Raw genomic sequence first — 25,342 nt, forward strand, 5'->3', positions numbered from 1 at the left:
GTGAGCCTTTTCATGGCATGGAGATCAGCAGATAAAACTAGTTAGGAGCACTGTAGAGCACAGTTTATATTGACAACCCAAAAGCATCCAAGGAGGCCCTGCTCTAGGTACCATGTCAGTATGGGGATAAAGACCAGAAACTGTAGTTATTCCAGGGAAATTTGCCTTTGATATTATGGGAAATGGTCTGGACAGAAATATTTTTAATAAATAGTCTGAGGTTCCACAGGTCTCTGAGTATCTCCTTTGCCAAGCCACAGTTCAGTGGTCTGCTGTGCAAAGCGGAATGTCAATCAATTCAGAGTTGCAAAAGCACAAAATTGGTGCTGCATAAAAGGCTTGTGCAAACCTAGAGGTGTGCACGTTTGGTGGTACAACCAATAGACCAAATGTGTGTAAGAAAAACAAGGCCCATTGAGTTCAATTAGATTTACTTCCAGGTAGATGTAGACAGGATTGAACTTTGAGCAATGAGTGGAATGAGTCAGATGAGAAGTCAGTGCTGAGGAAGTGACACAAAGTACAGACATATCTATTTAGAGCATAATTTGAATTATCTTGAACAAAGTAATTATAGTGTGGTACAAAGATAAAATCTTACTGGATAGCTGAGGCTGAAAAAGCAGTGGGGTTTGTGGACATACCAATAAGCATCTAATCTGTATATATAAAAAGCTTATCGTCCTGACTCTGATTGGCCCTCACTGTAGACATCCCCAAATAGGGTGATGGCAGTCCCCAACTGAGGGCCAATCAGCGGTTCTTCCCTACCTCCCTGTCCTCCTCCTCTTCCTCCTCCTCCTTGCCACTTCCTGGCACTTGAGGTAAGAAGGAAGAGCAGCCAGGAGGTAAACCCTAGAGCTGGGGACAGCTGTCCAGCTGGGCTCTACCACAGCTACCCTGTGCTCCCTACCTTAATGGTTGCAAGGGAGGCTCAGGGAAGGCTCTTTGGCTGAACTCTGTGGTGGTTACATGGTGTGCCTGAGTCTTGTGGTTGCGGGGAGACCCTGAGGGGCAGGCAAAGCCCTCTGACAACCCTCTGTGGCAGCTGCACTGCCCACTTGAACCTCCTGGTCCCAGGGGGAGCTCCAGGGGCTGTCCGGCCCCACTTGCTGCCTGGCCTTCCGTACTCTGCAGGAGTGGAGATACAGGGGCAGAGGGCAACAGGGCTCTTGAAACAGCAAGGTGGCCCAACCCAAACCCGGCCGCTCTACTCTGCAGGGGCCCTTCTGCCCTCCAACAGTCCATTTTTTAAAAAAAGGCTTTGCTACTAGTGAGAAATAACAAGAGTTCATGGCTCAATAGCAGAACATCTGACTGACACACAGAAAGTCCCATGTTCAATCCCCAGCCTCTCGTGTTAAAAAGGTAAATTAAGAGGTGATGTGAACAACCAGTCCCTAAGTCTCTGGAAAGCCACTGTCAATCTAAGCAGACAAAGTCAACCTTGACTGAGCTAAACCACCATAGAGGCCCAGATAGCTACTCTTAATTCTTTGATGGGAAATGAGACAAACGAGGATGGAAACTCCTGGGAAAAGTTTAAATGTGTCTTTGAGAGTCACACAACCAGAAGGACATGCAGGAGCTTGGGGTATTCACCGTAAACAACAATCACCAAGGGTTGATGAATTCTTAAAGAGCCCAGCATGTTTTCCATCAAATTATTTCAGTTTATAATTCCTAAGAAATGTTCTATAGATCCTGTTGTGCCACAGGATATCGAAGTGAGAACAGCCGTCTAGCTGAGGAAATGAAGGATGAAGTTCAAAAAGAAATATGAGGAAAGGAAGCTCCATGAAAGTGGAAATGCTATCACCCCTTCCCTTTGTCCCCACCTGCTCAGTACATGATCAGGCATGGCCACCATCAGACTTTCCCCACCAATGTCCTTATAGGGAATTTGGTAGGGTGAGAGAAGAAGGGCTTTAAACAGAATGCTTACGCTGCCTAGGCTACCATACAAAAGTGGTCAGTTTGTCACTTTTTGCTTCATGTGGTATGCTGGTTAACCAGTAAAAACAGAATCCCGTACATTCAGGGGCCCCTCATCCAGCTGTCTTTCAACAGTCTGTCTCATACTTCCTCTGAGGAGCTCTGGGTGACGCACCTGATTATCCCCTTCTCCATTTTCTCCTCACAACAATCTTGCAAAATATGCTAGGCTGGGAGAGAGAGTGAAAAGCAAACAATGCCAAGAACACTGTCGTGGGAGTAAGCCCCACTGGTATACTTGGCCAGGATTTTGAGTAGGCTTGCTTAAGACTGCTCTTTAGATGGCCTGAGGCCACCCTCTGAACTTCATGGCAGTGTGGGCTTTTGAATCTGGGTCACCACCAGTAATGCAGGACTAACTATCACTAGACTACACTGGCAGCCCTTTCCATGTCAATTTGTTGCCAGGCCTGTTGGGCCTCTTCATTGCTATTGTATAAGCTGACATTGTGTCTACAACACACCCAACACTCTCTTTCATTGACTATTGAGGGCAAAGATCAGGGTGGCACACTCGCCCAGCATTTCCGTGAGAGTGGTATAGTGGCCTCTAATCTGGAGAACCGGGTTTGATTCCCCACTTCTCTTTCACATGCAGCCAACAGGGTGACCTTGGTCTAGTTACAATTCTTTTTGAGCTGTTTTCACATAACAGTTCCCTCAGAACCCTACCTACCTAACATGGCATCTGTTGTAGGGAGAGCCGTTTGTAAGCCGCTTTGGGACTTCATCAGGATGTGAAAAGTGGGGCATAAAAACTAGCTCTACTTCTCTCACTTACTGAGAAACATGACAGAATTCTGGGGGATCACCAGTGTTTCCCCTGGAACATTGCACTATCAGAGAGGGGCTGCTGCTCAGTGGCAGAGTGCATATTTAATAATAATAATAATAATAGTTTATTTCTATCCAACCATTCTCTGGTTGGCAGGTAACAACCTGCTTGAATACTTGGTTAGAACTTAGCGACAAGCCCACTGCTCTGAATTTAGCTTCATAGTTTTCAACAAGAGGAGACTGGAAAGGCTGCTGCTCCTGTCCTGTATAATAATCTTGTTTACACATTACAATTGACCTTATATTATATATGAAAGGATTGGAATTCCATTTGTAAAATTATATAATTGCTGAATAGGGTTGCCAGGTCCCACTGCCCATTGGCAGGAGATGAGGGTTGGAGTTACAAGGACCAAGTTAGGAAACCCCTGGAGATTTAGGGATGGAAGGACCTCAGTAAGGCAGTCTGCCATAGAGTCCACCCTCCAAAGCTTCCATATTCTCCAGGGGAACAGATCTCTATAAACTTGCAATTCCGGCAGATCCCCCGATCCCAACTGGAGGCTTGCATTCCTACGCAGGGTTGCCATTTCCAGGCTGGGAAATTCCTGATGATTTTAGGGTGGAACCTAGAGAGGGCAGGGCTTGGGGAAGGACCTCAACAGGGTGCCCTACATCCCACCCTCCAAAACAGACTTTCACTCTCAGGGGGACGGATATATGCAGTCTAGAAAGCAGTTGTGATTCCAGGAGGTCTCCAGCTCCCACCTGGAGGTTGGCACCCCAGGACATTTAGGAGACTTTCATCTCCTAAAACCAGAGCAGTGACGACAGCGACCACGCTCTTGCCCCTTCCCCTCTCCTCTCAAGGGCGGCCGAGACCCAGCAGCGCCCCTCCCCCTCCCGGCCTCCGCAGCATCCCCGGCCCTCCCCCACGCCTCCGTTAACGGTCCCCAGGGTCACGTGGGCGGGCCAGAACGCCGGGGGGAAAAAGCGGAGCACGCGGTTGCCTGGCGAGGGATGGGCGGCCCAGTCCGGCAGCCGATTGGCGAGCGGGAGGCCGCCCTCGCGCGCTGGCTCCGCCCTTTCTCCCTCGCTCCCCCCCCTCCCCGCGGGTGGGAGGCTTTATAAAGCAGAGGAGCCGCTCCCCCGGCGGGCTTGAGTTTGGGAGGCGGCTGAGGTGAGCGGGGGGTGGCCGGGCGGGCATCGCGGGGCGCCCGTCCGTGGGAAGGAGGGCCGGGCAGCCGCCGCCCTGCGCTTGGGACTGGTTCGCCGGCGACGTCGCTCTCCTCCCAGCCGGGATGGGGGAGCCCTTCTGATTCCCCCCCAACTTCTGCAGCGATGCGAACTGCTGCTGCTCGCTGAGCCCAGCAGCTAGAGAGCGCGCGCTGGGAGCGAAGCCGCTTGGCCCTCCTCAGCAAGGCAATGGCCTGCTTGAGCCTCGCCCGAAGGGCATGCTGAACATGGGGGGCGGGGAAGGGGGGGGGGTGTTGTTACACGGCCCTGAATCCTGCCTCTGGCTTGCAAAAGAAGAAGAGTTGGTTCTTATATGCCGCTTTTTCTTGGTTCTTATATGGCGCGCCTTGCATTGCTTCTGGAGGCCCCCCTTTTGGGGGGGCTGCTGAGAGGGGTGGCCCTGCCGGGTGTCTATAGTGGGGGGAAGTGTGTGTCTTTTTTTTAAAAAACCCTCCCTTTGGTCCCTTTTTGGAAAGAGGTGGCTGGTTGTTGAGGTCAGGGGTGCCCATCGCTGCTGCAGGCTTGTGCCCAAGTGAGGTTAGTTCTTGGCTGCCTGGAAGGGCGAGGGGCTCAAAAGAAGTGGTGTCCAGCCCCTCCAAGCTTGTTTTTGGGATTTCTGGTTTTACTTTGCAAGGGCTTGGCCCCTGCTGGCCTAGTTGGAGCGGCTTCGGAATTAGGTAGAGTTGCTGACAGCAGGTGGGGAAGTACCTGGAGATGTTTGGGAGGGGAGGGGTGTAGCCTGAAGGGGTTTAGGGAAGGGAGCAACCCCAGTGGTGTGTGATGCCCTAGAGTCCACCCCAGCAAAGCAACCACTTTCTCCAGGGGAAGTGATCTCTGTTGACTGGAGATTGGTTGGCATTCTGGGAGATCTCCAGAGTAAAGTGGTAAACCTAATTTTGGCCTTTCTGCAATTTCTTGCCTTGATGTTGCACCTGGAAGGGCTTTTAATCTCTCTGCAAGGCCTGTGGAGCTGTTCTGTGTTCTGTGGGTGGGCCAATAGCTTCGTTCTAAAAAAAAAAACTGGTTCTCTTCAGCTCTCCTGTGTCATGATTGAATCCTGCTTAGAACTGGGGTTCATGAAGGAGGAGGCAGATATGTATGTTTTGCTAGGGCTTCGTACAGCATCCCCTCTCCAGTGGGTGAAAGCAGCGCTCAGTAGATATGCCAACCTAAATGATTTACTGCTCTGCTTGCAGCCTTAGCCGCTTCAATGGTGCAGCTTTCACAGTCCCCGCTCCGCCGCCCTTCTCCTTCTTGCCGCTCGGAGGAAGGGGAGGAGAAGAGCATGAAGCCAGCCAAGCAGCAGGTGACACAAGGCTCTCCCGGCGATAACCCGTCTCCTCTGAGCCCCCTGCAGGCAACTCTGCATTCTGCTACGACGACATCTCAGGCTTATGAGACCTACATTGAAAATGGGCTTATCTGCCTGAAGCACAAGATTAGGAACATTGAAAAAAAGAAGGTGCGTGCATCCTTCTGAAACAGCTAGCAGGCTTGATAAGTTAAGACCAGTTAATTTCCTCTCATTCATCCTTCTGTTTTTCTCCTTCTGTTTTTCTTTTTTCCCTCGCGTTCATCTTTCTGTTTTTCTTTAATCCCTTTAATTTATGCTCTTTATATGCTTCTTTTTTCTTTTGGCAATTGTAAGTTAACTCTAACTGTTATAAATTGTATGCTCCTAGGGGCAGGGTCCTGTCAACATTTTGCTAAAGCAATTCGGGAAAGGGCTGTGTGAATTGCTAAATGTAGGATACTTGCTGGCCTTGAGAATCAGTAAGATGATAACAAGCCGTTAGAACTGATAAAAGCTTTCCGATGCAATGCAGAGTAAATTTGCATGCATCGTGAGCCTTCTGCATTGTGTGTCCCCTCAATTTGGCTTACAATTTTTGTATAATGTGAAGTGCAGCTAAAGCTAACGGATGAATTTCCATGCAGCGTTACTATCAGTATACTATCAGTATGACTGTAAGTAGCTTCATGCTTGGTTAGACAGTTTTATTTGAATTCTGCAGTCAGTGACTTTGCAGTCCGACTGCAGTAGTTACCACTAGCTCCTTGCTGAGAAACTAACCCTGGATGTGTCTCATAATGACGAATATGCTGGTTCAAGATCTCCCAGAATGCCAACATTCTCTACCATGTCTACTGGCTTTGTGCATTTCCTTTGGGAAGTTCTGCCATCAAGAAACCATGTTCTCCTTGCATAAAAAGGATGCCTGGTCATATTGTCTCTGTATTGCTTTTATTTTTATGCAACTTGAACACAAAAAATAACTCTGGCGTGAGTTAATTTTTAAAATCATATCTGCCTGTTTAAATTAGTATTGGCACTTTCTCCAGACACCTCAATTTCAGATTACTAAAGTTAATAAACTGTAGTGCTTTTTTCCCTTCAATGAAAATGAACACTACGGGAACTGCATAGCAACAGTTGTAGTTGCAGTGGTGATTGTTAATGCTTGTATTTGCAAAAATTACGCTTGGCCTGTGTCTGGAATGTTCTCTTCTGTAACCTGAACTCCCTTCCCCTGTGTATGTAAGAAAAGGCTGTTCTTGCATGAAGCCTAACTCTGTACTGACTTAATATGTGTTCTCAGCTCAAACTAGAAGACTATAAAGAGCGCCTGAAAAAAGGGGAGTCCCTCAATCAGGATCAGTTGGTAAGTTGCTTTCATATGCTTCAGCGGCATGGTTGACTCTTTTAATTGTGGTGTCTGGCCTCATTTGGGGACAGAAACTGTGTAGGTCAACTTTCACAGGGCAGTGGATGGGTGAAGTCCACTTAAGTGGCTGTGAATACCGTCCACCATGGTCTCCCTTTGTGCTGATTGGCCAGGGTGACGATTGCGACACAGTGGTTTCAGAAGATGTTGTTGGGAGACTATTGGTCCGGGCTCAAAGTTCCCTATTGGCCCTATGGGTTTTCATCATCTAGTCATCCAGGGATTTGGGGTACTGTGTCATTAGTGTGCTGATGGCATGGAACTCCTGTTTTCGATTCCATCTAAATCCAGGGGGGAGTGGAGGCATCTGGCTTGGAGGTACTTCTGAATCCTGTCCTACTGCTTGAGAAGTGGGTGGGAAATATAGTTAAGAGCAAGTGCACTGTTCTGTTAGCTGGGATCTCTCCTTGAGTAGGTGGATTTGGTCTTGTTTTTTAATACCTTGGTAACAGGTTGGACTGTAATGAGGTGGGATGTTAGGCATCCTTTGCAGAAAGCAGCAATGTGCAAAAACCGCTCCCTGTTTTACATTAACATACTGGCTGCCAGTCTGTTTCTGAGCCCTGAGTGCTGGTGTTGACTTTTGAAGCTCTAGATAGGCTGTCTGATTGCAGCCCTATGCAGGCATCAACCAATACTGGCCTACTCTGCATGCATGGCTTAGCAAAGGGAGCCTGGTGGATATGCACAAGTGGGCAGTTTTCAGCTGCAGCTTTAGAGACAACTTCTTCTTTTACTGCAGCTTTTAGAGACAAGGACTAGGAGCAATGAGTTCAAATTATGGGGAAAGCTTTTTCTGATAGTGAGGGCTGATGGTAGATGGAATATGCTGCCTTGGTGGGTGGTGGAGTTGCCTTTGTTGGAAGATTTAGGAGGAGATTGGGTGAGCACCTGTCAGGAGCATGTGTTTTTTAACTCCCTGTGAAGGTGGGGGGCTGGACTGGATGTCCCTTTGTGGTCTCTTCCAGCACTGCACGATTGTGATTCTAACAGATGGCTTCTCAGGCTTTGGAACTTTTTGTGTTGGGAGGCTTGATCAGCCCTTTACTGTTGGCCTTCTGGGGTTAACTTCCAAAAGGGCTTTGGAAGGGGCTGAATCCAGGGGGCTGTATTGATTGGGCTCATCTAACATTCTGGCTTTTACTGGTTTGTTATTTCATAGCTGATATCACATGGCTTATTTGTTTTAAAAGACACTGCTTTGTTTTATTAGGTGATTTATTTGAAGGGATTTGAAATTTTTAGCAACTGCCGTATTTTTGTGTTGAGCTTTGCAGTTCCCCAGATTGATTCCAGGGGACTTCAATGTCCATGCCAGCTCTGGGTTGGCCCAGACATGGTGTCGACCATGGCGATGCTAGGGTTCTTCCAGTTTGTTACCGGATCCACTCATCAAGCTGGCTATACACTTGATCTGGTTTTCGGTGCTGGGGTAGATACGGATCTGATGGCGTCTAACCCCTTCCCATGGTCGGACCACTACATCCTGAAGGCCTGGCTCAGGATACCTCCACCCCCACCCCCTGTGGGTGACGGGTGTATTTTAGCCTGCCCACAGAATTATGGATCCAACTGGATTCCTGAATGGTCTATGGGACCCAATGCCTCCTGGTGACTTGCTGGTGACACCAGTGGGGGTCTGGCAGTTCCACTTGATGGCTGCCATTGATGAGATCGCTCCCTGGCAACCTCTTTGCCTCGTCTCAGGCTGGGCTCCCTGGTATACTGTGGAACTAAGGGAGAGAAAGAGGGCAGTGAGACGACTAGAGTGAGTGTGGAGGAAGACTTGCGTTGAGGCGGCAAGAGCATCTTATCGCATGCTTATGGCTACAGTGATCCATGCAGTGATCACCTCTAGATGAGACTTCTGTAACTTGCTCTACGCAGGCCTGCCTTTGTCTTTTACCCAGAAATTGCAGCTGGTGCAAAATGCAGCTGCCAGGGTCCTCACAGGAACATCTTGGAGAGCCCATATTCAGCCTGTGTTGAGGCAGCTGCATTGGTTGACAGTTGTGGCCTGGATCAGGTTCAAGGTGTTGATATTAACATTCAAGGCCATCCGAGGCCTTTTCAGTCCTGGTCCCGACATGTTGGAATGAGCTCCCAGAAGAGCTGAGGGTCCTAACATAACTGTCTCAGTTCTGCAGGGCCTGTAAAACTCCCCCAGGACTTTGGTTGAGTCAGGAACAACTGGGGCCTCTCATCCGGCAAATGCTGCAACATCATGCAACACCCCACTCTGTGGTGATTAGCTGAAGATGGACTATGCTGCCTCCTTATGTTTGTTTAAGGGGATTTGATGGGTTTTATTGGGGATATTATCTGTTTTATGTAACCCACCACATGTCTATGGAAAGTAGCGAGATAGAAATCAAAAGAATAAATAAAAATAAATAACCTGGTTAACTGCCTTAAATACTGTTCATGGGAGGGTGTGATACAGGTGCCTGAGATGAAAGGGTTCCTATGTACTAGCCCCATCTGGGAGGCCAAGTGAAGACAAGAGGCTACATCACTTGTGTCCTGGAAATTGACTAGGCCAAGCTAGAATCATACAGTTGGATGGGGTCATCCAGGCCATCTAGTACAACCCCCTACTCAAGGCCGGATCAGCCCAAAGCATCCAGGAGAAGTATCTGCCCAGCCACTGCTTGAAGACTGCCAGTTTTTGGGAGCTTACCATATATCATTCTGTATATCTTTCTATACATAATTTAAACCCATGACTTTGGGTCCTGTCCTCTGCTGCCAACAGGAACCACTCCCTGTCCTTCTCCAAGTGACAACTTTTCAAATAAAGACAGCGGTTGTGTCCCCTCTCAACCTCTTCTTCTCCAGGCTGAACATTCTCAAGTCCCTCAGCCTTTCCTCATAAGGCTTGGTCCCCAGGCCCCAGATCATCCCCGTCACTCACCTCTGACAGGGTGAGTCCTTTTTATCCATGTCCGTTTTGAAGTGAAAGGCACTTCAGGAAACCTCCAGGAATGTCTATTTTGTTCTGAATTTCCACTTACTAAATAAGGTTGTGAAAAATAACTAGCAAGGTGACTTGATCGTACAATCAGACCAGGAAGGGACCCTTCTGCCCTCTGAATTTTAGAGGGTCCCTGTGTTTGATGTTAGCAAAGAACTGAACCCCTAAATGTCTAATAAATGTTGTTGTTGTTATGTGCGAAGTCGTGTCCGACCCATCGCGACCCCATGGACAATGATCCTCCAGGCCTTCCTGTCCTCTACCATTCCCCGGAGTCCATTTAAGTTTGCCCCTACTGCTTCAGTGACTCCATCCATCCACCTCATTCTCTGTCGTCCCCTTCTTCTTTTGCCCTCGATCTCTCCCAGCATTAGGCTCTTCTCCAGGGAGTCCTTCCTTCTCATGAGGTGGCCAAAATATTTGAGTTTCATCTTCAGGATCTGGCCTTCTAAAGAGCAGTCAGGGCTGATCTCCTCTAGGACTGACTGGTTTGTTCGCCTTGCAGTCCAAGGGACTCGCAAGAGTCTTCTCCAGCACCAGAGTTCAAAAGCCTCAATTCTTTGACGCTCGGCCTTCCTTATGGTCCAACTTTCGCAGCCATACATTGCAACTGGGAAGACCATAGCCTTGACTAAACGCACTTTTGTTGGCAGGGTGATGTCTCTGCTTTTTAGGATGCTGTCTAGATTTGCCATAGCTTTCCTCCCCAGGAGCAAGCGTCTTTTAATTTCTTTGCTGCAGTCCCCATCTGCAGTGATCTTGGAGCCCAGGAAAATAAAATCTGTCACTATCTCCATTTCTTCCCCTTCTATTTGCCAGGAATTGAGAGGGCCGGATGCCATGATCTTTGTTTTCTTGATGTTGAGTTTCAAGCCAACTTTGGCACTCTCCTCCTTCACCCGCATCAACAGGCTCTTTAGTTCCTCTTCACTTTCTGCCATTAGAGTGGTATCATCTGCATATCTGAGGTTGTTGATATTTCTCCCTGCAATCTTGATCCCAATTTGTGACTCCTCTAATCCCGCATTTCTCATGATGTGCTCTGCATACAAGTTAAATAGGCAAGGCGACAGTATACAGCCTTGCCGAACTCCTTTCTCAATTTTGAACCAGTCAGTGATTCCATGTTCAGTTCTCACTGTTGCTTCTTGACCTGCATATAAATTTCTCAAGAGACAAATAAGATGCTCTGGTATTCCCATCTCTTTAAGAACTTGCCACAATTTGTTGTGCTCCACACAATCAAAGGCTTTAGCATAGTCAATGAAGCAGAAGTAGACGTTCTTCTGGTACTCCCTAGCTTTCTCCATGATCCAGCGTATGTTGGCAATTTGATCTCTAGTTCCTCTGCCTCTTCGAAATCCTGCCTGTACTTCTGGAAGTTCTCGGTCCACATATTGCTGGAGCCTAGCTTGTATGATTTTGAGCATAACTTTGCTAGCATGAGAAATTAGTGCGATGGTGCGGTAGTTTGAACATTCTTTGGCATTGCCCTTCTTTGGGATTGGAATGTAAACTGACCTTTTCCAATCCTGTGGCCATTGTTGAGTTTTCCAAATTTGCTGGCATATTGAGTGTAGCACTTTTACTGCATCGTCCTTTAAGATTTTGAATAGTTCAACTGGAATGCTGTCACTACCACTAGCTTTATTGTTGCTCAGACTTCCTAAGGCCCATTTGACTTCACATTCCAGGATGTCTGGCTCCAGGTCAGTAACTACCCCATTGTGGTCATCAGGGATGTTAAGCTCGCTCTTGTATAGTTCTTCTGTATAATTTTGCCACCTTTGTTTGATCTCTTCTGCTTCTGTGAGGTCCCTACCATTTTGGTCCCTTATCATACCCATCTTTGCATGAAACGTTCTCTTCATATCTCCAATTTTCTTGAAAAGATCTCTGGTCCTCCCCATTCTATTGTTTTCTTCTATTTGTTTGCACTGTTCATTTAAGAAGGCATTCTTATCTCTTCTAGCTTTTCTCTGGAATTCTGCATTCAATTGGGTGTATCTTTCTCTTTCTCCCTTGCCTTTCACTTCCCTTCTCTCCTTAGCTATTTGTAAAGCTTCCTCAGACAGCCATTTTGATTTCTTGCATTTCTTTTTCTTTGGGATGGTTTTAGTTGCTACCTCTTGTACAATGTTGCGAACCTCCGTCCATAGTTCTTCAGGCACTCTGTCTATCAGATCTAATTCCTTAAATCTATTTGTCACCTCCACTGTGTATTCGTCAGGGATATGATTTAGTTCATACCTGAGTGGCCTAGTGCTTTTCCCTACTTTCTTCAATTTAAGCCTAAATTTTGCAACAAGAAGCTCATGATCTGAACCACAATCAGCTCCTGGTCTTGTTTTTATTGACTGGATAGAACTTTTCCATCTTTGGCTGCAGAGCACATAGTCAATCTGATTTCTGTGTTGACCGTCTGGTGATGTCCATGTGTAGAGTCGTCTCTTGGGTTGCTGGAAAAGAGTGTTTGCTATGACCATTGTATTCTCTTGACAAAATTCTACCAGCCTGTGCCCTGCTTCATTTTGTACTCCAAGGCCAAACTTGCCTGTTATCCCGGTTATCTTTTGGCTTCCTACTTTAGCATTCCAATCCCCCATGATGATAAGCACATCATTTTTGGGCGTTGCTTCTAGAAGGTGTTGTAGGGCTTCATAGAACTGATCAACTTCATCCTCTTCAGCAGCAGTGGTTGGGGCGTAGACCTGGATCACTGTGATGTTGAATGGTTTGCCTTGGATTCGAACTGAGATCATTCTGTCATTTTGGGGATTGTATCCCAAGACTGCTTTTCCTACTCTCTTATTGATTATGAATGCTACTCCATTTCTTCTGCGAGATTCTTGTCCACAGTAGTATACCTGATGGTCATCTGAATTAAATTCACCCATTCCTGTCCATTTTAGTTCACTGATTCCTAAAATGTCGATGTTCAGTCTTCTCATTTCTTGTTTAACCACGTCCAGCTTGCCTTGATTCATGGATCTGACGTTCCAGGTTCCTATGGAATAAAAATCTTTACAGCATCGGACTGTCTTTTCGCCACCAGTTACTTCCACAACTGAGCGTCCTTTCGGCTTTGGCCCAGCCGCTTCATTCATTCTGGCGCTACTCGTACTAGCCGTCTGCTCATCCCCAGTAGCATATTGGACACCTTCCGACCTGAGGGGCTCATCTTCCAGCGTCATATCGTTATGCCTATTGGAACTGTCCATAGAGTTTTCATGGCAAAGATACTGGAGTGGTTTGCCATTGCCTTCTCCAGTGGATCACCTTTTGTCAGAGCTCTCAGCTATGACCTGTCCGTCTTGGGTGGCCCTGCACGGCATAGCTCATAGCTTCACTGAACTACGCAAGCCCCCTTGCCACAACAAGGCAGCGATCCTTGAAGGGGGTCTAATAAATGTAGCTAATAAATGTAGCAAAGCATAAATTTTCATAGATGTCATCTAGATAAGGGACTAACATAGGACTGCATAGGACTAACTGAGCTTTTAATTCCCGCCCTCCATGTTGCAGGATGTTCTTGCCTTGCAGGCCTGCATTAGTTCTAGCTCCCTCAGGTCTTGCCTTCATGAATCGCCCCTGATCTTTTAATCCTCCCCACTTAAACAATGAAAAGCAGGGTGCAGGCTTATGCTCCTTGTCTGACATGAATTCCTGCTGTCCTGAATGGTTTATAAATAAGAACGTGAGGGTTGTTTGAGCAGTGAATGCTGTAACCAGGTTTAGTGTTAATTAGTCGAAGGTTTTTTGTAGCTTTAATGAACTGCTACGCAAGGCTGGGGAGGCTTATGATTGGCTAGGCTGGGAGTGTGCATTATTGTCCCTCCTTCCCTAAGCTTAGTATGTTGATGTCCTCCGGCTTCAGTTATGAGGGTTTTTGTTTTTTTTTTGCATTGTTCAAGTGAGGGTTTTGTTGCGGTGCGCTGCTTTACCATAGGGCTCATGTTGTGCTGCCTAGCCGGTACCATGGCCTCCTGGAATTATCCATAGTTTAATAAGCATTTTAGTCAGTTAGTTCATCCTGACTCAGATTTTTAGTTCTTACGGTGCTTGGCTGGAAGTAGTATTTCAGTTCCAGCAATATTTATGTTTAGAGCACACTTGATTGTCCCACTTCAAAACTGAATTCCTTGCGATTATACACAAATTCATTTAAGGCAGCTGGAAAGGGAACCTTTTTGGCAAGTAATATGTTCTAATGGAAGGCCTGAGTCAATATGGTAGTTAACAAAATATACATTGTTGTGTGTGGTAATAGTTATGGACCTGTTAGAATCATAGAATCATAGAGTTGGAAGGGGCCATACAGGCCATCTAGTCCAACCCCCTGCTCAACGCTGGATCAGCCCTAAGCATCCTAAAACCTGTTAGTAGAAGGTTTCCCCTTGATCAGTAATCTTTGCTTGTTCTGCCTTTTTCACTGTTCCTTACTGGCACAGCAGGGGTGATATGCTCTATAGCCAGACAACAAAGCACTTCAGAACTAAAATTCCAAGGTCCTAGAGCTGGCTTGTAAAGTTCAGTCATGCCTTTCTGAATGACGTCTGCTGTTGCAAATTGGCTGAGTAATTCCAGTGGAGACAAGCAATGTATACAACTTATGGCATGAGCTAAAGTAACTGTGCTAGAAGTGTGGTATAATAGCAGTTTTGCCAACTTAAATAGATGTCATGACACATCAGAAAAGCCCTGATAGATCAGAAGAAGAGTTGGTTCTTATATGCCACTGTTCTCTACCGAAGAAGTCTCAAAGCGGCTTACAATTCGCCTTCTCTTTCCTCTCCCCACAACAGACACCCTGTGAGGGAGGTGAGGCTGAGAGAGCCCTGATATTACTGCTCTGTCAAAACAGCTTTATCAATGCTGTGGGGAGCCCAAGGTCACCCAGCTGGCTGCGTGTGGAGGAGGAGCAGGGAATCAAACCTGGCTTGCCAGGTTAGAAGTTCGCGCTCCTAACCACTACACCAAGCTGACTCCAGTCTACTGATTCCTAAATATGGCCCTGAGATGGTCAAAGGGTCTCTAGTTCCTTTTCTGTGCCAAACCTGATAGGAAGGTCCTGGCAGGGCAACAAGATCTGCTCTGCATAAAAGCTCACCAAAGCCTCACAGCTAATACCCAGTTGAGAAATTTCGGACAGTCCTTTGAACACAAGGACATCAAATTTTGAATTGTTTTGGATTATTGTGCCAGGCATGAGCTTGTGGAGGCCAGGGAGGTTGCATTGGATTCCTTCTTCACTGCCTTCTTCAATGGCCTTCACTGCCATTTCATAAGCATTCATAAACATCTTATAAAATGTTCTTGCTGCTTTGTCGTGACTTTTCTGCCAGGCTAGCTCTAACCTTTGCAACTCCTGTTTCTGTTTGCACAGCTCCAATGTATATCATGGGTTGGCTTCGGGCGGGTAAAGAGAGGGCATCGGAGAGCAGTTTTGGGGTCATGCCAGTCCTCTGCTAGCACATCAACTGAGTTGCCGTGGGGCATCAGATGGCGCAGAGCATTCAGAATCCAATTGGATCCATAAGTCTCCTTAAATCTGCTTATCTACCTATACAGGGTGCAGGTGGTATATCGGTCCAGAGTGTTACGGTGGTCTGACCATGTCACCCTAGTCATATGGGCTAGACCACCATTTATGCCCATTCTACAGATTAGCTAAGCCTGGGAAAGTGTAGGGGTGGGTACACTGCCATTTCACTTCTGTTTCTTCTCCAAATGGATGAGCTATTCCATTTTAGTTTATAAGTGTGTAAGTAGGGATGTTATAAGGTTTTTTTTATAGCTTTCTGATTTGTATATAGGAACATTAAATCTGTCAGTTAACTTAGGTAGTAGGCAAACTCCTGGGACAAAACTTGCACGTGCCTTTTCATAGTTCTGTCGTCCAGTTGTATCACTTGACAGTGCTAGCTAACTGTATCCCTAAGTAAGTGGTCTTAACTCAATCAACAGCTGTCCTTGGCTTTTAAGCATCTGACCAGGAACTGGAAGCAAATTGAAATGTTCTGTGGAACTTGTTGTGTAACTACTTGGATTTTCTGTTCACTTACCTTTCCCGTAAAATTGTGTTGAACGGCCTACTGGATATAGTCAAAGTATCGAAATCAATATATGTAAGCAAATCTTATTTTAATGATAATAAAGACGTCCTGTTTCTTTAGCCGTGTGAGATGGTGAGTAAACAAGCCTTGACCTAATTCAATATTGATACCTTGGTCTATTTACAGGAAGCAGTTGAAAAATACGATGAAGTGATTCATAACTTAGAGTTTGCTAAAGAACTTCAGAAGACGTTTTCTGGGCTTAGTCAAGATGTAAGTAGACTTCATTATTGGTCCTGAACTAGCCACAGTGGGTATGTCAGTGGGAACTTGATGGATAGGCTGTCTGCTAAAACAAGGAAATCAAGACTACTCAGGAATGTGGGGAAGTGAAGCTGGTTTTGGACTTGATCATCTCTTTTTGGTGTTCTCTTCGGTTTAAAGTGCTAGAACTCCTGATAGAGCGACTTCTTAGTGGAACAGGCTTCAGGGGTGGGTGTTTCTGACAGTTTGAGCAGTTTCTCAGTGGAACAGGTTTCCTCGGGAGGTGGTGGGTTTCTCCATCTTTGGACATTTTTAAGCAGAGGCTGGATAGCTGTCTGATGGAGAGGCTGATTCTGTGAAGGTCCAAGGGGGTAGCAGGTTGCAGTGGATGAGTGATAGGGTTGCGAGTGTCCTGCATTCTGCAAGGGGTTGGACTAGATGGCCCAGGAGGTCCCTTCCAACTCTGTTATTCTATGATTCTAAGTGCTTTCCATCTCATGCATGTTGCAGCATGCTCCTCTTCCATCTGTCTTGGTGCAATGTACCCTGTCACGATCTTTTTGCTAAATAGTTGTCAGCTCTTAAAACTGCAGGACTAGTTGATCATAAAGAAGAATATAGCTCTAAAGATTTGAGAAATACTTTATCACCCCTTCCCGTTAGATGAAATGTTGTTTGAAATTATAGCACATCTCTTCCAGAGCTATGGCTGCTTTCCCCACTTGGTTGCATAGTACGGTTCCCCTACTGATCAAATCAATGTCATGAGCGTGACCGGCTTGGCCAACTTATTCTTGTACCGCTGCAGCTGCTGAAAACGCAGAGGAAGGCTCAGAGAAGGGAGAACATAATGAAGCTTGAAGCAGAGAAGAAGAAGCTCCGCACAGTGCTGCAGGCCCAGTATGTGCTGCAGAGTCTCACCCAAGAACACGTGCAGAAAGACTTCAGAGCTGGCTTGAACGGTGCAATATACTTGCCTTCTAAAGAACTAGACTACCTCATTAAGTTTGCAAAACTGGCGTGTCCAGAAAGAAGCAAGACACTTAGGTAAGCTGAAGTAGTAAAGAAGACACCTGCTAGCACTTACCTGTATGGTGTGTTACAAGAGGGGTTTCAGAACACTGTAAGTTACTCTGCTAGTTTCAGGCTTGCTGGTGGGATCTTTTGGACAAGAGGTCCTTGATTTTGGGGCATTGAGCCTCTTGTGGTGCAGAGTGGTAAGGCAGCAGACATGCAGTCTGAAAGCTCTGCCCATGAGGCTGGGAGTTCAATCCCAGCAGCCGGCTCAAGGTTGACTCAGCCTTCCATCCTTCCGAGGTTGGTAAAATGAGTACCCAGCTTGCTGGGGGGTAAATGGTAATGACTGGGGAAGGCACTGGCAAACCACCTCGTATTGAGTCTGCCAAGAAAACACTGGAGGGCATCACCCCAAGGGTCAGACATGACTCGGTGCTTCCACCTTTACTGCGTGCCATGTAGCTGCTGGTTGCTTGTCAGGGCAAACAAGCAAGCTCTGACTTTCACTACTCACCTGTGGACTGAGCAAGCGCCAGAAGTGAGGAAGGTGCAGTCTGTCTAATTCCTTTGGCGAGAGCAGGAAGCAAGAGGAAGCTGCCTACTTCTCCTCCTATCTTCTTCTTGGCAGTGATTTTAGACAAACAAGCCTGCTTGAAGCTCTGAACAGTACAAATATTATCACAAATACTGCCAAATTAATAGAATTAGTTAGAATAATAAACCTGCATAACTGCTTAACTTATGTTCACAGAAACATTAGCCGATCCCCTCTGAAATTAACTGACTGTGGAAAACAGTCCCCTGAAAATATCCCCCCCCCAGCAGTTCCTCTGTTGTAAAGTGTGTCTGTCTTATTTGGAATTGGTCTTGCAGAGAGTTTAGTTACAGGCAGTCTGACCCCTTTCACCAGGGATAGTCAAACTGCGGCCCTCCAGATGTCCATGGACTACAATTCCCATGAGCACCTGCCAGTGAACACTGGCAGGGGCTCATGGAAATTGTAGTCCATGGATATCTGGAGGGCCGCAGTTTGACTACCCCTGCCCTTACACTTTTCAAGTTGATCACACCTCCATTTCAGATTCTCCATGAACTAAAGGCTGATGTTGGGATAGTGTTACAGCTAATAAGGTAGATCTAATTAGCTTACAGAATACCTAAAAATGGAGTTGGCATACCTGCCTCAAATGTACAGGATGCTATTAATTGGTTAAATGATTCTAGGCAATTTTTGCAAGGAAAAATCATGTTGGCAATTCTTAACCATAGCTGTCACATTCGATCAGCTGTCTAAAGTGTGTTCTTGACCCTGTCTGGCGTCTGTATCAAAAGGCACTGTTTTTTTGGCTTTTAAGTGTTGAAGACCAAATGGAACAGTCGTCGCTCTACTTCTGGGACCTGCTGGAAGGCAATGAAAAAATAGTGGTTGGGACAACTTGTAAGTACCTGCATAAAAGGAGCGCTCATATTTTCTGCCAATTTGCTATTTTGGTATCTGACACAATACCGCTCAAATTTCTATATCCGAAGGCTGGGATAACAACTTTTTTCTCCTGTTAAGAAATGTTTAGCCCTTGGAATACCCATTTAAGTGTAGGGTTTGCTATTGACAAATTAGGGCACACATTGTAAATTGCTCTTCAGGACTGGAAAGGTGACTCTGTTAACAGGCAAAGGAATTTACTCGCCTGTAGCTAAAATTGCAAGCCATTGCAATGTGTTATGTTTTGCCTGTTGGCCATAATTGTCCATAATTATGTTATCAATGTTCATGAATACGTAACTTGCCAAAGCTTCTACTTCTTTTCCAATTTTAACATCTGATAGACACTTTTGATGTAGGAAAACTGCTGACATACAGCCCTTGAGCTTGGACTAGATAAGAAGTCTCTCTGAATTCACCTTAGAGCATGTTCTCATGAACATATTGAACGGAATATCTTCCCTAACAATGTCCTCTTGTGGATCAGATCTAAAAGTGTAACATTGTCTTAAAACAGCTACTTCAGCTCTTCAATGCCCTTCATATTATCTTGTCTGCACAATTATAGCTTGTGGCTCTAGTAAAAACATATGAGCCGTATATCTGTTAAATCTCTTTGCAATAGTATTTCCTTAAATTTTAAACATACTAGTTAGATGACCTTTCCAAAATGCCTTATGCCAACACACAAGACATCCGAGTTTATTGTTAGCCGTTAGAACTTTGCAAAGAAATTATCTGACTCTCAACAGTCAAAATTCAGTACGTAATGCTGCTCATGGGTTCTGTACATCAAGGAAAACAAGTCATGAATTTTGCTTTGAAGTTTAGGATAAAAGATGAGATGAAGACGGTTTAGTTTGCTGGAACAAGAAAGGTGACTTTGGCAAGTGTTTCCACTCTGAATTTTCTTGGCTTGGGTTAAGGTGGTATAACTCTCTAGTGGACCTTGCATCTTTACCTGGCAACACTGCCCTACTTCTTCCACTCCTACTAGAGGCCAATGGGAACATTCCTAATTGGGTTGCTAATCGAACAAAATATTTAACGCCTTCTTACAAATTAACCATGCATAACATTCAATCCCTTTTCCCCCCAGATAAACACCTGAAGGATTTGTTATCTAAGCTGCTAGATTCTGGTTATTTTGAAGACATCCCTGCTCCTTGTAGTGTCCCAGAAAAAGAAGAACTGAAAGAAGAAATGCCTAGAAGACCTGAAAGAACAAGACAGCTATCAAAACCAGAGTCTGTCAAAGAACCAGGTAGCCTAAATTCTACTTTTAGACAAACAATGGCTGACTTCACTGTTATGGAATCTCACCTGCTTCTCAATAGCAATACCTTGCAGCATTCCCCCACTGAGCCACTACTAGTCTTGAACAGATTTCAGACAGTCTTGTTAAAAATCTTTGGTTGTAAGCTGAAAAGTTAGAGGTTCATGGCCTCTTACTGTAATGCTAGACATTTAAAGGTTGCAGAGTCCTATGAAGTAGCTGCCAGGTCACCTGGCAAAAAGAGAACCCTGCAGTGTATTTCATGTGTGGATGTTTCGGTCTGGTCTAGTACTTAACTCTGTTCATGAGTTTACGGCATGTCTTGGTCTTTGTGCATGCTTTTGAATTGAAACTACTTTATTATTTTTCTTAGAAGCTCAAATGGTGTTGGAGATACAGTCCCAAGAGGTAAGTGATGAAATAGATGGAATGTAAGTAGTGTTAACAAGTGCAGCTGGTCACCTTGCTGTAGCAATACAGAAATTATACAGGTTGCAATAATGAGAAAAAAATTCTTGGTAAATTTGATTGCTACAGCAAAGGCAATTGCTAAATATATGACTTTCAGGGTTGATGCTTTGAAGAAAATATAGGTTTTAAGGACTCAGCCTTTGCAAGTGTAACCATGTTTAATGCTTCCTTGAAAGTAATTATTCCTGGGCAAAACCATACAAAGTACCTAAGAACTGAAAACTCACATAGAATACTAGAGTCGGAAGGGGCTATACAGGCCAACCCCCTTCTCAGTGTAGGATCAGCCTAAAGCATCCATGAGGACAATATCAAAGCTATTCAGGAAGTAAGAATTTAAACTATAGAAATCCATATACATAAAACTACAGGTTCTGTAGATTGGACATACCACACTGGTGAATGGCAAAGGGACATCTGGATTAGCATCCATTTCTCACTGGGGATAGACTGAATACATGTTTTGTAATATGTGTGAAACTGAGTGTCTTAAATGGAAAAAGATGCATTCAGGCACCTGTCACTGAAGCATGGAAAAATACAAATTTCTGAAACTGGGGAAAACTTTTCTAGTTTTGGTGGGGAAAAGTGAAACTTCCGCATTGTTTGTGAAAACCTGAGGTTAACTTACTACCTGAGACGTAAACAATTTTTGTTTGATATGAAATTAAAGATGCCTCGCGTACCACACTGTTGAGTGCAGAAGCTTGCTGTTCTGCTTCCTGAGGCAGTTAAGCGTGTCTTAATCTTTACTTTCTACTTTCAGTTTATTCCTAGTTTCCTAACTTGCTATTAAGGTAATGGACAAGGAAGGCTTTATTATCTGTATTAAACAAAGAAATGCTACCCGGGTGGGGGATTCTGGGGAGGAGGGGCCAATGACGTCTCCTCTCCGCCTGGCCTCAACCAATAGCCTATCGGAAGAGCTCTGTCTTACAGTACGTCACATAGCAAATGATAAAGTATCCTACAGTATTAGCTGGAGAGGGATATAAAAATGCATATTTCCTTAAACTCTTATAACTTTCTCTAATTAGATGTCTCTGAAAGATTATAGATTCAGATTCTATTTTTCTTTACATTGAGCATCATGGATTTCAGAAAATAAAAGTCTCAGACTCTGAAAGTCCAGTTGTGTCTATACAAGCATGAAGCAGAAGACAGTGGGCTCTGAGCTGAGGTGGGATGGCCTTGAACATGACGAAGACTCAGTACTCTGCCCCTCCCTCTGCTCCAGTTTACAGCCTCCTGACGTTGTTTCGGAAGTGTAAAGTTGAATGTTGCACACATCTTAGTTTGGATTACTCCTTTTCCCTTAGTTTATCTAATGTAGGAGTGGCCAAACTGTGGCTCTTTAGGTGTTCATGGAAGACAGTTACCAGGAGCCCCTGCCTGGATTTGCTGATAGAGGCTCATGATAATTGTAGTCTGTGGATGTCTTGAGAGCCGCAGTTTGGCCACCCCTGATTCAATAGATAGGTATTTCTTGGAGAGTTGCTGCTTTTCGCAAGCCTGTGAATTCAGGCTGCCACTCAAATACATTGTCAAAGAACCAGGTAGCCTAAATTCTACTTTTAGAATTTTAGAATGTGTCAGTGTGAGATCCCCAGGTGTACCTCCCACTGTCTTTTTCAAGACAAAACTTGGATTAGGCATGTGCTGTAGGAAGCTAGTTCCAGGTTATGGCGGCCCCAGGGCAGAGAGTGTCTGGGCCCCCCCTTCCAGCCTGTGTGACTTTCCCTCTCATGCATCCTTCGCATGCCCTTGCATAGCGGGTATGGGCAGGGCATGTGGCTGAGAGCAACATCACCACAGACCAGCCTTTCTGAACTTTTTTTGTTGTTGAGAAACCCCTGAAACATTCTTCAAGCTCTGAGAGCCCCCAGAAGTGGTGTGATTGTGCAGAATATGGTTGAGAAGCATTGTTGTGCATACGACCACCTGGTGTCCCTCCCTTTCCCACCCACTCCAGGTCCATCATTGGTTGGGGAGGGGGTCAACATGAACATATATAGTCATATTGCCCAATAGATGTTTGACAATTTTTTAAAAAATATATAAAAATTAATTAACTCCCTCCCATTTGGGAAACCTTCTGAAGCCGTGAGTTTCACAAAACCCTGTTTGAGAAAGTTTGCCAGGGCCCTTCATCTACTATCAGTAGTATGGATTTTACTGTTTATAGCCAAAGGCCTTTACAGTATATATATATGGTTAAAATCAATGATAAGACAACCATATAAACAAAGGTATGGGAATCAGCTCCCAATAAATACCAAGCGCTAAAAGGTTAGATGTTTTAACACTCTGATGGGGCAAGTTTGGCTTGGATTTTCCTTGCAGCCAGTGCAAATGACAACACGTTACAACTAATCCGGCTGTCTGACCGACTGGGGCAGGGCAGCACATTCAGCTGTGGGCATGGGTGGTGGGAGGCTTTGTAAGCAGGTGAGTAAGGGGAAAGGCAAGCTAGTTGATGGTGGGGTGGCAGAAGCAGTAGGCCCTGCTAAAAGCCTTAGGCCCTTGCAACTGCCCTGTAGTAGGATATATTGGCATGGACCCTGGTTTCCACTGTTCTGTGCTTGTTGCCCTCCATTGAGATTCCAGGACAACTGGTAGGCAGCAGTTAGATTTTATTGTATTGGCCAAAGGCAGTTAAAACATATATGCAAACTGGAAGGCAGAAGGTGGTGAACCGCCCCTTGCATTGGCAAACGCAAGGTGGAGAACATGCTTTGTGGTGGTCATTCCTTGGGGGTTAGGCCTCAGCCTTTGTCTTTGTGCTACTTTGCTCCACTAGGCCTGCCATTTGCAGCCAAAGAACAGGAATGGGCATTTATACTCACCCGCTGCCCACTGCACCAGTAAAGGTATCCCCTGTGCAAGCACTGGGTCATGTCTGACCCTTAGGGTGACGCCCTCTAGCGTTTTCATGGCAGACTCAATACGGGGTGGTTTGCCAGTGCCTTCCCCAGTCATTACCGTTTACCCCCCAGCAAGCTGGGTACTGCACCAGTAACAGTGTGCTAATGGGTTAGAAATCAAAATGTATATTCTGTGTTGCTGTTTGAATAACTCCCCAGCAGTTAGCAACCTCATATACGCAGGGGTACTGGGGAGAGTCTCGTCTGATGGATAAAAGGGCAGAGCAGAGTTGCTAACGCTTGAGCCTTTGGCTTCTCGGTTTCCTGATCTGGAAACACCGCCTGCTCAGAGGTGGAACATTGACTTGGCATACAGACGGGCCCAGGTTCAATCCCTCCACCTGAAAGAATGAAGTTGTTGCACAAGACATCTGCTTGAGACTCTGGAGCAGCCTTTCCCAACTGTTTTACTGTTGAAACCCCACCTGAAACATTTTTCAAGGGACCCCAGAAGTGGCACACAGTCGTGCAAAATATGTTTGGGAAGCATAGCTGTGGACATGCCCACTTGGGGCCCCTCCCTTTTCACGCCCCCTCCAGGCCCATCATTGGCCATTTAGGGAGGGGCGGGGCGGGTAGGTTGACATGACCATATATGGTCATATCACTGATCATTTTTTATGAAGTTGAGGTATCTCCCACCCATTCAGGAAGCCCTGGTTGAGAAAGCCTGCTCCGGAGGTTCTCCCACAGTGAGTGGAAATTCCCAAGTTCAAGGGACTGCTGGTCTGGTTAATTATGAAGCAGTTTCCTAGGTTCATGTGCTTAGTAAATGCTCATTGGCTGTGACTGTCAGTGCTATTACCCCTGTTGCCACCAGCCCAGCCAGTGGGATCAAAACGAGAACTAGGCTGCCTAAGTAGAAGGCAGGTAGTTGTAAATTTGTGCTCAAACAATTCAAGGAACAAGCTGTAATTTTAAAGTGTCGTGTTTCAGGGCTGCACTTGTATGACTCTTGGATAAGTTGTGCTCGGATTCCCAGGGAACTGCCGAGGGTAAAGGCTTCTCTAGTTGGCATGACTGCAAGTTGACCTCAAGTTTTACTGAAACGGGGGTTTTGCTAGTGGGCAATGAAGTTTCTTTGGTCTGTATAGTTTCTCAATAGGCGCTACATGCCTGAAGCAGAATGCTCTTCTAAGAAACCCGAAGAACCAAAGTCTTGGGGAATGGAACACAGTAAAAAGAAAGACCTTCCCAGGTCCTGGGAGACACTGGTTGATATGGAGGAACAGGAGCAGAAGAAGCAAAACCAAGAATCACTAAAGCCTCTGGAATCCCTAAGGCAGCAGGTCAAGAGGCACGAACTTCCAACACCCTGGGAAGTTAAAGAAGACGATCACCAGCGAGAGCTTCCAAAGCCTTGGGTAGCAGCACGGGTTAGGGACCAGCAAGCTTCTCCAAAGCATTGGATGAACAAAGCTAAAGAGGATCCAGAGCAAAAACAGGAGTTGACAAAAACATGGGTTAGTCAGACGAGGGAGGAAACTGTGCCGAACGTGGAGACTGTGAAGCCTTGGGGTGCGTGCGTGAGAGAAGAGCTAAAGAAACAGAACCCTGGAAAGCCATGGGTAGCGCGCGGTGGGGAGGAGATGGAGCCAAAACCACAGGCCCTAAAGACTTGGGTTCCCCCAGAGGGGCCCCAGCCAACGCAGCCCTTACAGACTCCTCCGAAGATCTGGGCAGCCACCGGTTTTGTGCCAAAGGAGCAATTTGGGCCCAAAAGGCCCGATTTGGAACCCAAAGAAGTGAGTGGGTATCAGCAGTAGGGTTCTGTGGGAACTTAACGGTGCCATAGCTGCCCACGTGACCAGGCAATTCTCCCAGATTTTATTTAAACATTTTATGCTGCTTTTCTTCCCACTCAAGGATGGAAAACATCAAAACCCTTAAACAGTTAAAATATATTTAATACTTGCATCAAGCATTGAACAATGAGAGACAGTGAAGGTTTTATCAAGGGGGTGATGGGCATCTAGTATCAGGCCGAAAATGCGGCTGCAAAGTTAACCGGTCAGTTCTGGTTCTGCCCTAGTAAGCCCCAGGAGTTCCAGGTATAAGGGTGTAAAGTGTTCCCAATTAGCAGAACTTCAGCACCTTTTTTTAAAACACCTCTATATTTGGGTGGGGGAGTGAGTAAGCAGAG

General features: G+C 45.9%; 1 protein-coding gene across 15 annotated transcripts in view; it reads left to right on the forward strand.

Annotated features, from left to right (window-relative positions):
• The first annotated feature begins 3,788 nt into the window (after positions 1-3,788).
• The window catches only part of CAPRIN2 (caprin family member 2), a 41,144-nt gene continuing 19,590 nt past the window's right edge, over positions 3,789-25,342 (forward strand). For 6 of the 15 annotated variants that reach the window (XM_077339938.1, XM_077339941.1, XM_077339943.1 and 3 more), the window contains exons 1-9: positions 3,790-3,952; positions 5,205-5,470; positions 6,609-6,671; positions 15,951-16,037; positions 16,837-17,075; positions 18,401-18,483; positions 19,628-19,792; positions 20,178-20,212; positions 24,294-24,944. In XM_077339938.1, coding sequence (XP_077196053.1) covers positions 5,219-5,470; positions 6,609-6,671; positions 15,951-16,037; positions 16,837-17,075; positions 18,401-18,483; positions 19,628-19,792; positions 20,178-20,212; positions 24,294-24,944 — 1,575 coding nt within the window. In that variant the 5' untranslated portion in view covers positions 3,790-3,952; positions 5,205-5,218. Of the gene's footprint in view, positions 3,953-5,204; positions 5,471-6,608; positions 6,672-15,950; positions 16,038-16,836; positions 17,076-18,400; positions 18,484-19,627; positions 19,793-20,177; positions 20,213-24,293; positions 24,945-25,342 lie in introns of all 15 variants that reach the window. The other 9 variants (XM_077339948.1, XM_077339952.1, XM_077339942.1 and 6 more) reach the window with 8 other exon arrangements.

Source organism: Paroedura picta, chromosome 5 (genome assembly GCF_049243985.1).
Source record: "Paroedura picta isolate Pp20150507F chromosome 5, Ppicta_v3.0, whole genome shotgun sequence".
Taxonomy (NCBI): Eukaryota; Metazoa; Chordata; class Lepidosauria; order Squamata; family Gekkonidae; genus Paroedura; species Paroedura picta.